The following is a 15,223-nucleotide window of genomic DNA, read 5'->3' on the forward strand; positions in this document are numbered from 1 at the left end:
ATGGAGGAAATAGAATAAGTTTAGGAGGGAAGCACTAGACTGAAACCAAGAAAATTGTTTTTAGTCACCAGATTCTGCCAGCAACTTTATCTTCAATATAGTGCAAATTTCTTCAACTCTCTGCAGTTTGTTTCCTGGTGGCTGTAATAATGTATTCCTTCCATGAGAGAGGATAAATCCACTCACCCATCTGTGTGAGATGCTTGGATGGTCCCACATCCCCAGATAGCTGCTCTCTGAGCCAGGGGAAGGAAGGAGAGGGCCACTGCATGCTGCCTCATCCTCCCTGCCACTCACAGGGGAGCTGAATCCATCACTGGTCTAGAGAAACAGAAAGTGTGGATGTTCCCATGGTGGGGATGTCTCCAACCTTGTTTTCAGAATGAAAAAGAGAGAAGCAGTTTTCTTTCTGGCTGGAATCACAGAATCATAGAATTACTTAGGTTGGAAGAGACCTTTAAAATCATTGGGTCCAACTGTTAGCCCAGCACTGTCCACCACTAATCTATGTCCCTCATCACCACAGCTACATGGCCTTGAAATCCACCAGGAATGGGGACTCCACCACGGCCCTGGGAAGGCTCTTCTCGGGCTTAAGATCCCTTTTGGGGAAGAAATTATTCTTAAGTCCTACCTAATCCTCCCTTGGTACAAATTGAGACCTTTTCCTCTTGTAATATTGCTTGTTCCTTGGGAGAAGAGACCAACCCCCACGTGGCTCCAACTTCCTTTCAGGGACTTGTTGAAAATCAGAAGTTCTCCCCTCAGCCTTCTCTTCTCCAAGCTAAGCAACCCAAGGTCTCTCTGCTTCTTCTCACAACACTTGTGCTATAGACCCTACACCAGCTTACTGCCCTTCTCTGGACATGCTCCAGCCCCTCAATGTCCTTCTTGTAGTGAGGGGCCCAAAACTGAACTCAGGATTTGAGATTTGGCCTCACCAGTGTGAAGTCCTTTCCCCATACCCTTCTTTCTTTCCCATTTCCCCTTTTTTCTTTCCCCTTCCCCCTTCTTTCTTTCCCATTTCCCCTTTTTTCTTTCCCCTTCCCCCTTCTGTCTTTCCCCTTCCCCCTTCTGTCTTTCCCCTTCCCCCTTCTGTCTTTCCCCTTCCCCCTTCTGTCTTTCCCCTTCCCCCTTCTGTCTTTCCCCTTCCCCCTTCTTCCTTTCCCCTTCCCCCTTCTTCCTTTCCCCTTCCCCCTTCTTCCTTTCCCCTTCCCCCTTCTTCCTTTCCCCTTCCCCCTTCTTCCTTTCCCCTTCCCCCTTCTTCCTTTCCCCTTCCCCCTTCCTCCTTTCCCCTTCCCCCTTCCTCCTTTCCCCTTCCCCCTTCCTCCTTTCCCCTTCCCCCTTCCTCCTTTCCCCTTCCCCCTTCCTCCTTTCCCCTTCCCCCTTCCTCCTTTCCCCTTCCCCCTTCCTCCTTTCCCCTTCCCCCTTCCTCCTTTCCCCTTCCCCCTTCCTCCTTTCCCCTTCCCCCTTCCTCCTTTCCCCTTCCCCCTTCCTCCTTTCCCCTTCCCCCTTCCTCCTTTCCCCTTCCCCCTTCCTCCTTTCCCCTTCCTCCTTTCCCCTCCCCTTCCTCCTGTCCCCTTCCTCCTTTCCCCTTCCTCCTTTCCCCTCCCCTTCCTCCTTTCCCCTTCCTCCTTTCCCCTCCCCTTCCTCCTTTCCCCTTCCTCCTTTCCCCTTCCCCCTTCCTCCTTTCCCCTTCCCCTTCCTCCTTTCCCCTTCCCCCTTCCTCCTTTCCCCTTCCCCCTTCCTCCTTTCCCCTTCCCCCTTCCTCCTTTCCCCTTCCCCCTTCCTCCTTTCCCCTTCCCCCTTCCTCCTTTCCCCTTCCCCCTTCCTCCTTTCCCCTTCCCCCTTCCTCCTTTCCCCTTCCCCCTTCCCCTTTCTTTCCTTCCCTTTTCACCTTCCCCCTTCTTTCTTTCCCCTTTCTCCTTCCCCCTTCTTTCTTTCCCCTTTCTCCTTCCCCCTTCTTTCTTTCCCCTTTCTCCTTCCCCCTTCTTTCTTTCCCTTTTCCCCTTCCTTTCTTTTCCCAGCAAAATGCAGCCCTGCATTTGTTTGAGGTGAAGAAAAAGCCCCTACAGCCCCAAATTAATTTATTTTGTTGGAGGCACCTTACTGTCAAACTGTGTGGGAAGTTGGTCTCTAACCATCTTATGATCCCCTATGGCTCTGTTGTCTGCTGATGCCCTTGTTCTCCACCATGGGGCAAAGCCATGAGCAGAATCTTCTCAGATTTCTGTGGAAGGTGGAAAAGAGTGATCATAGAATGGTTTGGATTGGAAGTTATCTTTGAAGATCCAAAAGCTCTAAGCCCCTGCAGTCAGCAGGGACATTTCCAATGACAACATTCTTTAGCTTTCTCTGCTTGAACTTTGCAAAGAAAAATCAAAAAGACAGTTTCAAACCATCACACAATGACAACAGGTCACTCAAGCCCCCAAACAACCTCACCTGGAATGATTCCAGGGATGGGGCATCTACCGCCACTCTGGGCAAGCCGGAATGGGGTCACACCATCTTCAGTGTCAAACATTTCTCCCTTCCTTCTCCAGTCTGAATCTCCATCTCTTAGTTTAAACCATCACCCCTTGGCCTGTCACAACAGGCCCTGAGAAAAACTCTGTCCCCAGCTTTCTTCTATGCCCCTTGAAGCACTGCAAGGCCACCAGAAGGTCTCCCTGGAGCCTTCTCTTCTGCAGGCTGCCCAAGCCCAACTCTCTCAGCCTGGAGCCTCCCAGCAGAGCCCTTCCAGCCCTGCCAGCATTGCTGTGGCCTCCTCTGGCCCTGCTCCACCAGCTCCCTGTCTGTGCTGTGCTGAGCACTCCAGAGCTGCCTCATCACTGCAGGGGGGGTCTTAGCAGAGCACAGCAGAGGGGCAGAATCCCCTCCCTGCCCCTGCTGCCCACACTGCTGGGGATCAGCCCAGGGCAGGGCTGGCTCTGGGCTGGCAGCGCTCGGTGCTGGCTCATGGCCAGCCCTGCACCCCCAGCACCCCCAAGGTCTTCTCCTCAGGGCTGCTCTCCAGCCCTGCATCCCCAGTTGGTATTGATACTGGGGGTTTCCCTGACTGATGTGCAGGACCTTACACTTGGCCTCTCTCAACCCCGTGAGGTCTAACAGCACTGGTGCCACTGTGGGCCCTGAGGGCTGATCTAAGCTGCACTGCACATGCCTGGAATACCAAGCAGTATTGGAGTCTGCAAGGACATCCTGGGGATGGATTCTGTTGTAGAGCATCATGTCAGGTACCTCCCTGCAATCGTTGCTGTAGCTTCCCACTGCTCACCATTGGTGGATGGAGCATTTCCAAGCCAAAGCCCTTGGGATCATCCTCAAAAAGGGGAGGTGGGGTGGGGTGGCAGCACACATGCCGTGATGCCCGTGGCTGGATGGTGTTTGCTGTGCCCTGGGGACTGACACAGCAGATTTCCCCAGCCCAGCTATTATTTGACACAATCCCTCACTTCAATCCTTTTGCAGTGGACGGCGGATTGCAACGAGCAGCTGGATGGCAGCTGTTCCCCATCCCAAGGGAAAGGCTCCTCGTCTCATGAGCAAAATCAGGTAGGAATCATCTTTGACTCTTCCTCACCAAACCTTTGCTTTTGTTCTTGCACTGCCTCATCTGGAGCGTGGATCATGTTTGTTCTGCCAGTTTTCCTTCCCCTGTGGAAAGGGAGACTTTTTCCCCTGCTCAGCATCCCATAAGTCAATCTCACCAAAACTATGGGAGATGGGCAGCATCCCAGTGTGCAGATGGATGCTTTGGCCAGGGGGGAGAAATGGGGAGTATGCTACTCATTGCTGAAGAGCTTTTTATTGTCACCTGTGTGAGGGACCTATTTGGAGCATCAGAGCTGACTTGAAACTATGAGATGTAGCTGGGGGGAGGGGTCTTTGTGTAGCTGTGCTTCTTGGGTACGTGCTGCAGCACAAGGAAGGTGTTGCAGGGAAGAAGATGTTGCAGCTGAGAGGGTGAACTGGGTGAAGAAGCAAAACTGCACACGCTGAGAGCTTGTGTTTGGCTTGCAGTGACAGAAACCAGGTGTGGTTTGCTTTTGGTAGTTATGCATAGAGTGAACTTCAGTGGAGAGTATTTACCATCTGACGTTACCAGCTGGCATCACTGGAGGTGGCTGTCCCTCCTCTGTGTGAGCATTGGCATGGGAGAGGGTTGGCAACAGTGGAGGCATGGATTTGGCTGTTGTCACCTGGCTGAGGAGCTGCTGTGCCACCATAAGACTGTTAGACCTCTAAAGGCAGCATTTGGCTATGGAGATATGGGACAGACCTTGATGCAGGAAAGGGTTAAGCAGCATTCACAGTTGGTGAGGGTGATGGATGCCCTTCCTTGGGAAAGGGCTTCAGGATGCTGCTTTTGGTACTCTCACCCTGCTGGATAGAAGCATAGAATGGCTTGGATTGGAAGGAACCTGTAAAGTTCATCTAGTCCACCCTCCCTGCAGTCAGCAGGGACATCTGCAACTAGAGCAGGCTGCTCAGAGGCTCAAGCAACCTCACCTGGCTTCTATCTCCTTTCTGAGCAACCTGGACCAGTGTCTCACCACCTTCAGTGTCAAACATTTCTTCTCTCCAGTGTGAATCTCCCTCTCTTAGCTTCAAACCATCACATCTTGTCCTGTCACCCAGGCCCTGAGAAAAAGTCTGTCCCCAGCTCTCTTCTAGGCCCCTTGAAACACTGAAAGGCCACCACAAGGTCTCACTGGAGCCTTCTCTGTCTGTGCTGTGCTGAGCACTCCAGAGCTGCCCCAGCACTGCAGGGGGGGTCTTAGCAGAGCACAGCAGAGGGGCAGAATCCCCTCCCTGCCCCTGCTGCCCACACTGCTGGGGATCAGCCCAGCACAGGGCTGGCTCTGGGCTGGCAGCGCTCGGTGCTGGCTCATGGCCAGCTCTGCACCCCCAGCACCCCCAAGGCCTTCTGCACAGGGCTGCTCTCCAACCCTGCATCCCCCAGCCTGGGTTGGTACCCAGAGGTTGCTGTGCCAGCACCTTTCACTTGGCTTTATTGATTCTCATGAGGGTCACATGTGCCCACTTCTCAAGCTTGTTTAGGTCCCTTTGGATGGGTGCTGCCCCCTCAGGTGTCCCAACTGACTACTCAGCTTGGTGTCACCTGCCAGGTTGCTGAGGGTGCACTCAGTCCCACTATGTCATTGATATCCTTCTGAGCTTGGGATCTGTCTCCTGCCACAGGAAGAATCCCAGGAGCCCCTTGCAGGGCTGGTTTTCATGCAGAGCTGTGCTAGAAGCTGCTGTGCTGCAGGATGAGGGCTCAGACATCCCCTTCCTGCCATGTGCCTTGATACAAGGCTGGTGGGTGCACCTCTGCAAACACCTGCACAGAACAAAGGGAAGGTCTTCTCCTGTAAGAAGGTTTGTGCTGTGCAGATGAAGCTCTGAAGGTGGCAGTCAGGATTGTGGATTTAATTCATTCCAGCTTTGATCCCCTCTGAAAGATTCAGCAGCAAAACCCTGGCTGGGCTGCCAGTCTGTTTGGAATTCAGCTGGGATCCACTGAACTTCCTGGGGGCTCCTCAGGGTGTTTGCAGGACTGGGTGTTTTCCCTGGTGAAGAAAGTGCCAAGGGCTCAGCTGATGTGCCAGTCTCTGGTGGGTACCACAGGAGGCTGCAGATGCCACACACGGTTGATGCTTTCCTGACTCAAATCAACACTAACATCATCCATCTGCCTTGTGCCATGTTCTCTTTTGTTCCAATTCTGGGTCTCTTCTTTTTTCACATTTCTTTGTTTCCTGGGCATCAAACCTCTTTGATCTCCTCCATCACACAAGAGCTTGTTTTCTACATTCAAATAACATTCACCCATGCCCAAGCTGTTTTCCCTGTGTTTGGGCTTTCTCCCAGCCTGCAGAGGAGCTGGTAATTACCTCTCTCCATGTCTTTTAACAGCAAGTAACAAATTTTCCTTGGCACCAAGAAGGAGCTGCAAGCTATTATTCTCCTGGCCAGGCAGGCGTTGCTCCTGCTGTTTCTGGGAGACAAGTGAAATGCTGCTGGTGAGGAGCTAGGTTCAGTAGAGTCCACTTTATTATTCTGGCTGGTGATTTTTTCACTGGTGGATTTAAACATTAATTAGGTATTTGTCTTGAATGTAAAATGCTCAATCACTCTCCAAACCTGCTGAGGAAAAAAATAATGGCTGATTATTTCCTAAGCAATGTTGGGGCCGTTTTGTTTTGTTCTGGTTTGGTTTTTGTTCTGGTTTGGTTTTTGTTCTGGTTTGGTTTTTGTTCTGGTTTGGTTTTTGTTCTGGTTTGGTTTTTGTTCTGGTTTGGTTTTTGTTCTGGTTTGGTTTTTGTTCTGGTTTGGTTTTTGTTCTGGTTTGGTTTTTGTTCTGGTTTGTGTTTTGTACTGGTTTTAATTGCAATATTTAATGGATTTTAAAGGGTTTGGTTGGAAAATCAAATTCCTGTTTTGCCCATCTTATTTCCAGCTGAGCTTTCTGCATTGCTGGTTGTGCAATACCCACTGCTCTTAGTTCAAACGTTGCTGGATATGAGACTTCTGCTGGTTGCAAGCTGCTGTGAAAATGTGGGTTATGGGTGACCATGATGTGCCTCACACAGTTCTAACGGGGTGATCAGTAAGGGCATTTGTAGGGAAATCCAGGTTAGTTACAGAATCCCAACAGGGTGGGGCTTAGAAGGGACCTCTGGAGATCACCCAGTCCAACCCCCACCCCCACTAAAGCAGGGCACCCACAGCAGCTTGCCCAGGAGCATAATGGCCAGGGGGAGTTGGAAGCTCTCCAGAGGAGACTCCAAAACCTCTCTGGGCAGCCTGCTCCAGCAGCCTCAGAGCGAAGAAGTTTCTTCTCCAGTTCAGGTGGAACCTTCTGTGTTCCAGTTTGTGTCCATTGTCCTATCACTGACAAGAGTCTGGCCCCATCCTCTTACCCCCTCCCCACCCTTTAGCTCTTGCTGAGCATTGGTCAGATCTCCTCTCAGGCTACTCTTCTCCAGGCTAAACAGCCCCTGGTCTCTCAGCCTTTCCCCCTCACAGAATTTTTCCAGTGCTCTCACCAGCCGGAGAGACTGGCTGCTCATGGACTGGATGGGTGGGTTCTTCACTGGGTTAAGACCTGGCTGGATGGCTGGGTCCAAAGAGTGGTGGGGAATGGAGTTAAGTCCAGTTGGTGGCTGGTCAGCACTGGTGTTCCTCAGGGCTAAGTGCTGTGGCCAGTTTTGTGTAACATCTCTTTCAGTGATCTGGATGAGGAAATGAGTGCAGCCTCAATAAGTTTGCAGATGACACTAAACTGGGTGGGAGTATTGATCTGCTTGAGGGTAGGAAGGCTCTGCACAGGGATCTGGACAGGCTGGATGGATGGGTTAAGGCCAGCTGTGTGAGGTTTAACAAAGCCAAGTGCTGGGTCCTGCCCTTGGGTCACAGCAACCCCCTGCAATGCTGCAGGCTTTGGGCAGAGTGGCTGGAAACTGCCCAGCAGAAAAGGACCTGGGGGTTGGCAGCAGCTGAAGATGAACCAGCAGTGTGCCCAGGTGGCCAAGATGGCAAACAGCATCCTGGCCTGGATCAGGAGTAGTGTGGCCAGCAGGAGCAGTGTGCCCCTGTAAACAGCACTGGGAAGGCCACACCACAAATCCTGGGTTCAGTTTTGGGTCCCTCACTCCAAGACGAAGGGTCTAGAGAACAGGCCTGGTGTGGAGCAGCTGAGGGACCTGGGGTTGTGTAGCCTGGAGAAAATGAACCTTAAGAGAGACCTGGCTCTCTATAGCTCTCTCTGAAAGGAGCTGGAGTGAGGTGGGGATTGAACTCTTCTCCCTAATACCAGATGATAGGATGAGAGGAAATGGCCTGAAATTGTGCCAGGGGAGGTTTAGGTTGTCTGTTAGGTAAAATTTCTTCCCTTAAAGAGTGGTCAGGGACTAGAACACCTTCTTTGGGGGTGTTCAAGAAATGTGTGAACATGGCACTTGGGAGCATGGTTTAATGGCCATGGTGGTGTTAATTTGATGGTTGGACTCTATGATCGTAGAGGTCTTTTCCAAACAAAACCCAGGGAGAGATTCCTCTGGAGAGATTCCAAACCCACCTGGACACTGTGATCCTGGGAAACCTGCTTTAGCAGGGAGGTTGGACTGGGTGATCTCCAGAGGTGTCTTCCAACCCCCACTGCTCTGTGTTTCTGTGAATTGCCTCTATAAATGAGAGGAGTTTAGTTAATGGAATAATTTAAAATCTTTTTATGTTTGGAATTATTTAATGTTTTTCCTAAGAAGACCCAGTGGGAAGGTTTTATGTAATACTTTATTTTCATTCCCCTTGCTGAGGCTGTTGCAAGGAGGAAGCTCTTTGATATATTTGGGAGAGCAATTCATTAAGAGAACTTCTGGTTTGTTGTGTGTTTAGAGAGCCAGAGGAGCTTTGGTACATGAAAGCCCTGGCAGCATCTCCATCCCAGGCTCCCTTTATGTAAAAGGACATGAACAGAAACCAGAGTGACTCTGTGGGTTTGTCCCATTTCTCCAGGCAGTGGGAGAAGGAGAGCTGAAAATCCTCCTTCCTGGCCAAACCCATCCCTTCCCCCATGCTGGTTGCCTGTCACCCACCATCACCAAGCCTGTGTCTTGTGCAGGAAATGGGACTGCAGTTCCTCTCACTGCTTATTTGCATGTGTTTCCTTGTTCCACCAGGTGCAGCAGGGGCTTGTTGTGTGGTTGGGGACCTTAGAAGCTTCTCCTGTTGATGGTCATATTGCTTATCTACTGAGCACTGAAGTAGTAGGTAGGATGTGTGGATCACATCTGGATTATCCTGCACCCTACTGTTAACCTTGTTCTGCTGGTAGCTCCTCCACCTGGCAGCTTCTCCAGCAGGCAGAGGTGGTGAGTTTCCACTCTTGCATGTTGCTTGGAGGTGATTAGCTGGGTCAAGAGCATCCCAAGGGCTCTACCCTCAAGTTAGCAGCACAAGATGTTGAGTGTCCTACACTGTTTGGTAGCATGGGGATGTAGAGGGCTTTGTAAGGACTATGTGTGGCTGTCACCAAGCCTACCAAAGGATGTCCATGCCCAAGCCTTGCTGGTATGGAAAGCATGAGAACATTCCACAAAACCAAATGTAATATTGCATGAAACTTCATCTCTGATGCCTCTGTGGCTTAAAGAAGCACTGAAGTGCCAAAACATTTCCAGGCAAGGAGATGTTTCCCGTTGTGAGAACTTGGGCTGTAGGCAGGGGACATCTGACCTTTCTGCATCTGGAGAGGCAGGGCACTGTCTCTGACTGCTGTGCACAGGGTGGGAGCAGAGCAGATCCATCTAAACCTATCAGGTCCCTCTGTCATGGGTCTCACCTGAACCCCAAAACCCTGTCTGATGATGAGACAAGAGGCAACAGGCACAAACTGGAACCCAGGAGGTTCCATCTGAACATGAGGAGAACCTCTCCTGTGAAGGTGCTGGAGCCCTAGAGGAGGCTGCTCAGAGAAGTTTCCTTCTCTGGTGAGATTCCAACCCCACCTCGACATTGTGATCCTGGGCAAGCTGCTGTGGGTTCCCGTCCTTTAGCAGGGGGGATGGACTGGGTGATCTCCAGAGGACCTTTCAATTCCTGCCGTTCTGTAGTTCTGTCATCCTTGGCTCTGCATCAAGCAGAGTGATTTTCTTGCTCAACAAAATAACCAGGGATCATCCTGGGAGCTGTCTGCAATTCCCTACCTCCTCAACCCATGTGGATTATAGACCAGGGCCAGTTTGCACACTGAATTTAGTTGAGGTTGGCCACCAGGCCGAAGACCTGTTGGGACAAGTGGGTGCTGTCAGGTGCTGCTACAGTTGCTATTGTTTCCTTTCCAAATGAAAAAGTGAAATGCAGGGAGTTACTTTGAGGCCTTGCCAGTGAATACAGGTTGGTGTAGCCCTGCCTGGCAGGAGAAGAAATGAAATCTTCAAGTGGGGTGACCTGCCCATGATCAAAGAGCAGCTCTGAGGAAACCAGTCACCTAAGTGGTTGTCTGCTTGTCATTACTGGGTGGCACTCCCTTTGTGTGGTGAATGCAGCCCTCTTCAATTATGGTTGGAGAGGACTGCTGAGAAAGTCCTTTAGCTAATATGTAGGTTCAGCTTTCCCTGGGACTTCTGTTCAGGATACACCTTGTGAAGCAGCCCTGCACCTCTGGAAGCAGACACCTCTTGGAGTGTCTGAAGATAGAGGAGTGAAATCTCAGCTGCTTTGCAGCCTGATTTAGGAGAACTGGTGCTGCTTACCAAAGATCAAGGAATAACAGAATGTTTTGAGTTAGAAGGGAACTGAAAGGTCACTTTCTCCCAACCCCCAGTGGTGAGCAGGGACATCTTCAACAACACCAGGTTGCCCAAAGCCCTGTCCAACCTGGCCTTGAATACTTACAGGGTTGAGGCACCCACATATGGGGTGAATGGCTGGAGACTTTTTAGCTTAAAGGCTGTGGAGGAGGACCTGGGAGTCCTGCTGGACAGCAAGATCACCATGAGCTGTCAGTGTGCCCCCATGGCCGAAAAGGTCAATCAGTGATCTCCTGGAGTGCCTTAAGAAGAATGTGACCAGCAGGTTGAGGGAGGTTCTTCTTCCCCTTCACTCAGTCCTGGTGAGGCCACATCTGGAGTATTGGATCTAGTTCTGAGCTCCCCAGTTCAAGGGACACAAGGAACTACTGGAGAGACATCAGGGAGGGCTCTGAAGCATCTCTGGGTGAGGGGCCTGGACCATCTCTGTGATAAAGGCTGGAAGACCTGTGAGGCTGGAGAAGAGCAACCTGAGAGGGGATATGATCAGTGCTCAGCAAGAGTTAAAGGGTGGGGACAAGAGGCTGGGGCCAGACTCTTTGTCAGTGGTGCCCAGGGACAGGCCAAGGGGCAGTGGGCAGAAATCGGAACCCAGGAGGTTCCATCTGAACAGGAGAAAATTCTTTGTTGTGAGGGTGCTGGAGGCCAGGAGCAGGCTGCCCAGACAGGTTGTGGACTGTCCTTGTGTGGAGAGCTTCCAACCCTCCCTGAACATTGTGCTGCTGGGCAAGCTGCTGTGGGTGCTCTGCTTTAGCAAGGGGGTTGGACTGGATGAGCTCCAGAGTCCATTACAAGCATTCTGTGATTCTGTGTTGTCATTTGCTGCCTGTGCTTTGGGGACAGCTCTCTCCTTTTCCTGCAGCTGGGGTTACCAGCCTTGCAGTGCAGCAGCAGGATGTGTTAGCTCCTGAGCTGGCACGGGCAATGGGGTTCATTATTCTGTGCCTCGGCGAGCAAGCTGCCGAGGTGATGATGGCAGCATAAGCAACACAGCTGATTACTGCTGACTGAAATGCCAAGGCTGGATGTGACAGCTCGCCTCCCTTGGCACTGCTGGTCTGCACAACCCTCACTCTTCCCAAGAGGGTGTGCATCTTGGCCAGAAGGATTGGCATGGATGAGAGCAGCTGCTAGGAATTAGTCTCTGGAGGGTGTGGTGTTTGCCTCCAAGCACCACAGTGTGGCTCAGAGGTCCCATCTCCTTCTAGGGAATATAGACCATGAATAGTAGGTGTAGGAGCCCAAATAGGAGCTGGGAACAAAAGTTCAGTGGTGGTGTTGGGAAAGACAGTAGGAGAGTCTTGGTCTTTTGAGCGTACAGCAGGGGAAGTTTAGGTTAGACATGAGGAACAATTTCTTCACTGAAAGTGTTTTCAAGTCCTGGAAGAGACTGCTTAGGATAGCGATGGGATCCCCATCCTTGGAGGATTTTCAAAGCCATGTAGATGTGGTGCTGAGGGACATGGTTTAGAATCATGGAATTGTCATGCTTGGAAGGGATCTCAAGAATCATCCAATTCCAACCCCCCTGCCATGGGCAGGGACACCTCACACTAGATCAGGTTGCTCAGAGCCACCTCCAGCCTTGCCTTAAAAACCCCTGGGGAGGAGGCTTCCACTACCTCCCTGGTCAACCTGTTCCAGTGTCTCACTACCATCATTTCTTCTTGACATCCAGTCTGAATCTACCCATTTCTGGTTTTGTTCCATCCCCCCCAGTCCCATCACTCCCTGACACCCTACAAAGTCCCTCCCCAGCTTTCTTGTAGGCCCCCTTCGGATACTGGAGGGCCACAATAAGGTCTCCTCAGAGCCTTCTCCTCTCCAGACTGTTTAGTGGTGGACTTAGCAGTGCTGGGTTAACAGCTGGACTTGATGATCTTGAAGTTCTCTTACAATCAACCATCATATGATTCTGATTTTTTAGTTCAAGTATTTTTATTTTTAATATAATTTGGTTTTAAATGTAAAGACTAGTAGGGACATGAACCAAGGAAAAGACCCCAGGCCATGAGGCAGAGCCAGGAGACAAGCTGGTTTAGTGAAAGGGTGCCTCTTTTTTATCTGACTGGTTCATGCCATACCCACTTGTGTTGGTGAGTTTGGACATTGGTGCATGCTGGTACAAATCTCCCTGTTTCTCACAAGGGTGTGACCAGACATGTTTCTGGAATCTAAATCACCTCTGCAGGCAACCACAACCAAAAGCTGGGTCCACTGAATATAATCAGATGGTGATTTTCAGTAGGGTCTTTCAAGTGAGGGGTGCATATGGTGACATGGTCTCATTTGACACAGGAGGTTTTTATACATGGATGAAGGAGGTGTTCAGTGTGTAGGGTACAGTAAGCTGATAATTAATTCTTCAGCTGTGAAAGTTCCATTTCTCCCAACCATCTTATCAGTTGGCACACATCTTTCCCACCTCAAATGAGTTAATTCTCTCTTCTCGGGAGGCCTGCAGGACTGACTCTTCCCCAGTGTTTCCCAAAGTGGCCACCTGTCTGTGTCTCACAAGTGGCATCAATCACCTTTTTTTCCCACTCCATGCCAATTTAACAAGTCCTTTAACATTGTGCCATGTGGGATTTCACAGCCATCAGGAGATTCAAGCCACAGTGTGGTGAGGAGGGAAGAAGGTGCTTTCTGCTGCTGTTGTTGTGGTGGGAATAGCCACAGCCTCCCCAGTCTCAGCTATATACAGCCTGACAGCCAGCTGACCTCCCCTTCTGAAATCAGTGCTGATTTTAGGCTACAACAACCACAGTCATGGTGTCACAGTTGGATTTGGGCTGGAAGGGACCTTTAAAGGTCATCTAGTCCATATCCTCTGTGGTCAGCAGGGCCAGTCCCAGGCAGAGATACAGACTCAGTGCAGAGTAGGTAGAGAGCAGCTCTGAAAAAAGAGCCTTGGGGGTGCTGGTAGCTGAGCAGCTCCCCAGGAGCCAGCAGTGCCCTCCTGCAGCCCAGCAGGCAGCTGTGTGCAGGGCTGCAGCCAGAGGAGTGTGGGCAGCAGGGCAAGAGAGGGGATTCTGCCCCTTGGCTCTGCTCAGACCTCACCTCCAATCCTGCCTCCAGCTCTGGTGTCCCCAGCAGAAGAAGGACACAGAACAGTTGGAGTGAGTCCAGAGGAGGCCACAAAGATGATTCAGAGCTGAAGCAGCTCTGCTGTGAGGACAGGCTGAGGGAGCTGGGGGTGTTCAGCCTGGAGAGGAGAAGACTCTGGGAAGATTGTAGAGCTGCCTTCTAATACCTGAAGGGATGCTCCAGGAAGGCTGCAGAGGGACTTTTCCTGAGGGTGTGTAGAGACAGGACAAGGGGGAGTGGTTTGAAGCTGAGGCAGAGCAGGGTTAGACTGGAGCTGAGGAAGAAGTTCTTCAGTAGGAGGGTGCTGAAACTCTGGAATAGGCTGCCCAGGGAGGCTGTGGATGTCTCCTCCCTGGGGGTGTTAAGGTCAGGTTGGATGAGGCCTTGAGCAACTGAGTCTAGTTGAGAGGTGTCTGTGCCCATGACAGGGAGGTTGGAGTAGATATTTCTAACATCCCTTTCAACGTGAGCCATTCTATTATTCTGTGATCTGCAACTAGAGCAGGTTGTGCTGAGCCCCAAACAGCCTCACCTGGAATGGTTCAGGAATGGGGCATCTACCATCCCATCCCTCTGGGCAACCTGGGCCCGTGTCTCAGCACCCTCATCACAAAAAACTTCTTCCTTCTGTCTAGTCTAAGCCTGTGCTTTCAGCTTGTTTCAGGTTGAGGACGGAGAAGATGTAGCTGGAGTAGCACAGAAACCAGTACTGATGGGTTTTTCTTCCAGTCCCTCGTGTTGGGTGAATACTTAGATGTTTCACCTGTGCTAGGGTCTGTGCTGTACCACTGGGTACAATCACCTTAGCTAACTTTGGATGTGCTGTGTGCTCTCTCTGCTCCATCCAACCCAGCTGGCAGTGGTGGAGCTGGGACCTGCTCTGTGCCCCCAAATTAATGACCTGGACTTGGTTGTTGTGCAGAGAGGAGTTCGTGCCTTGCTTTGCTAGTGAGTCCTTGTGTCTCTTGAAGGCCAAGGTGGCTCTACCCTTGTCTTAGCCTGTGGCAGTGTCTGCAGGTTCTCATGGGGACGTCTGAGACAAGATGTCAGAGGAAGCCCTCACAGAAGCCTGAGATGTGTCAGCTCTCACACCAGTCCCAAAACTCATGCTTGCCTTTGTATTTCCCGGATTTTCAGAGTACTTGAAAGCGTTGAATATTCTGCACTCTGTGATTTCGTGTTTTTTTAATCATCTTAGGTCACTTCAAAGGTCTTTCCCTAACCTCTAAGCAAAGCATTTGGAGCAATTACCTTGACAATATCCAGCTTACTCCCCAGGCACCTTGTGGGATGTTTGGGTAGATAGGACTGGTTGGGTGAGTTATTCTGGTTTTCAGATGATTCATCATGCCCTGAGGGCTGCTGGCTGAACAAGAAACCTGCTGGTTGCTTGACAGCTGAATAAGTGTTAGGAGAAGAAAGGAGAACATTGAGGACAGCTCCTTAATAGGCAAAAATAGTTATTTGTGTAGTGTTTCTCTTCATGAACTCCAAATCCTTTCAGATATGTGAAGTAGCTGGACTCCAACAGAGGCCTAAGGGGAGGGAGAAACTGACTTGGTCTTGGGAGAGGACTTAAGGATATAGAATAGAATAGAACTACTTTACAGGGTCACGGGATGATAGGGGTTGAAAAGGACCTCTAGAGATCTTCGAGTCCAACTCTGCTGTTGGAAGGGACCGACAATGGTCACCTAGTCCAACTGGCTCCTTCAGGGTTGACCAAAAGTTAAAGCATCTTGTTAAGAGCATTGTCAAATACCCTTGAGCAGTTTCAGAGGGCATAAAGGTTGCTGAGTATGCATGATGAATCC

The 15,223-nt window shown here is 50.8% G+C and overlaps 1 protein-coding gene across 1 annotated transcript in view; it reads left to right on the plus strand.

Annotated features, from left to right (window-relative positions):
* Window positions 1–15,223, plus strand: part of CTIF (cap binding complex dependent translation initiation factor) — a 165,797-nt gene that overhangs the window by 6,074 nt on the left and 144,500 nt on the right. Inside the window, 1 exon segment of the mRNA XM_054398006.1 lies at window positions 3,475–3,532. Coding sequence (XP_054253981.1) covers window positions 3,475–3,532 — 58 coding nt within the window.

Source organism: Indicator indicator, chromosome Z (genome assembly GCF_027791375.1).
Source record: "Indicator indicator isolate 239-I01 chromosome Z, UM_Iind_1.1, whole genome shotgun sequence".
NCBI lineage: Eukaryota > Metazoa > Chordata > Aves > Piciformes > Indicatoridae > Indicator > Indicator indicator.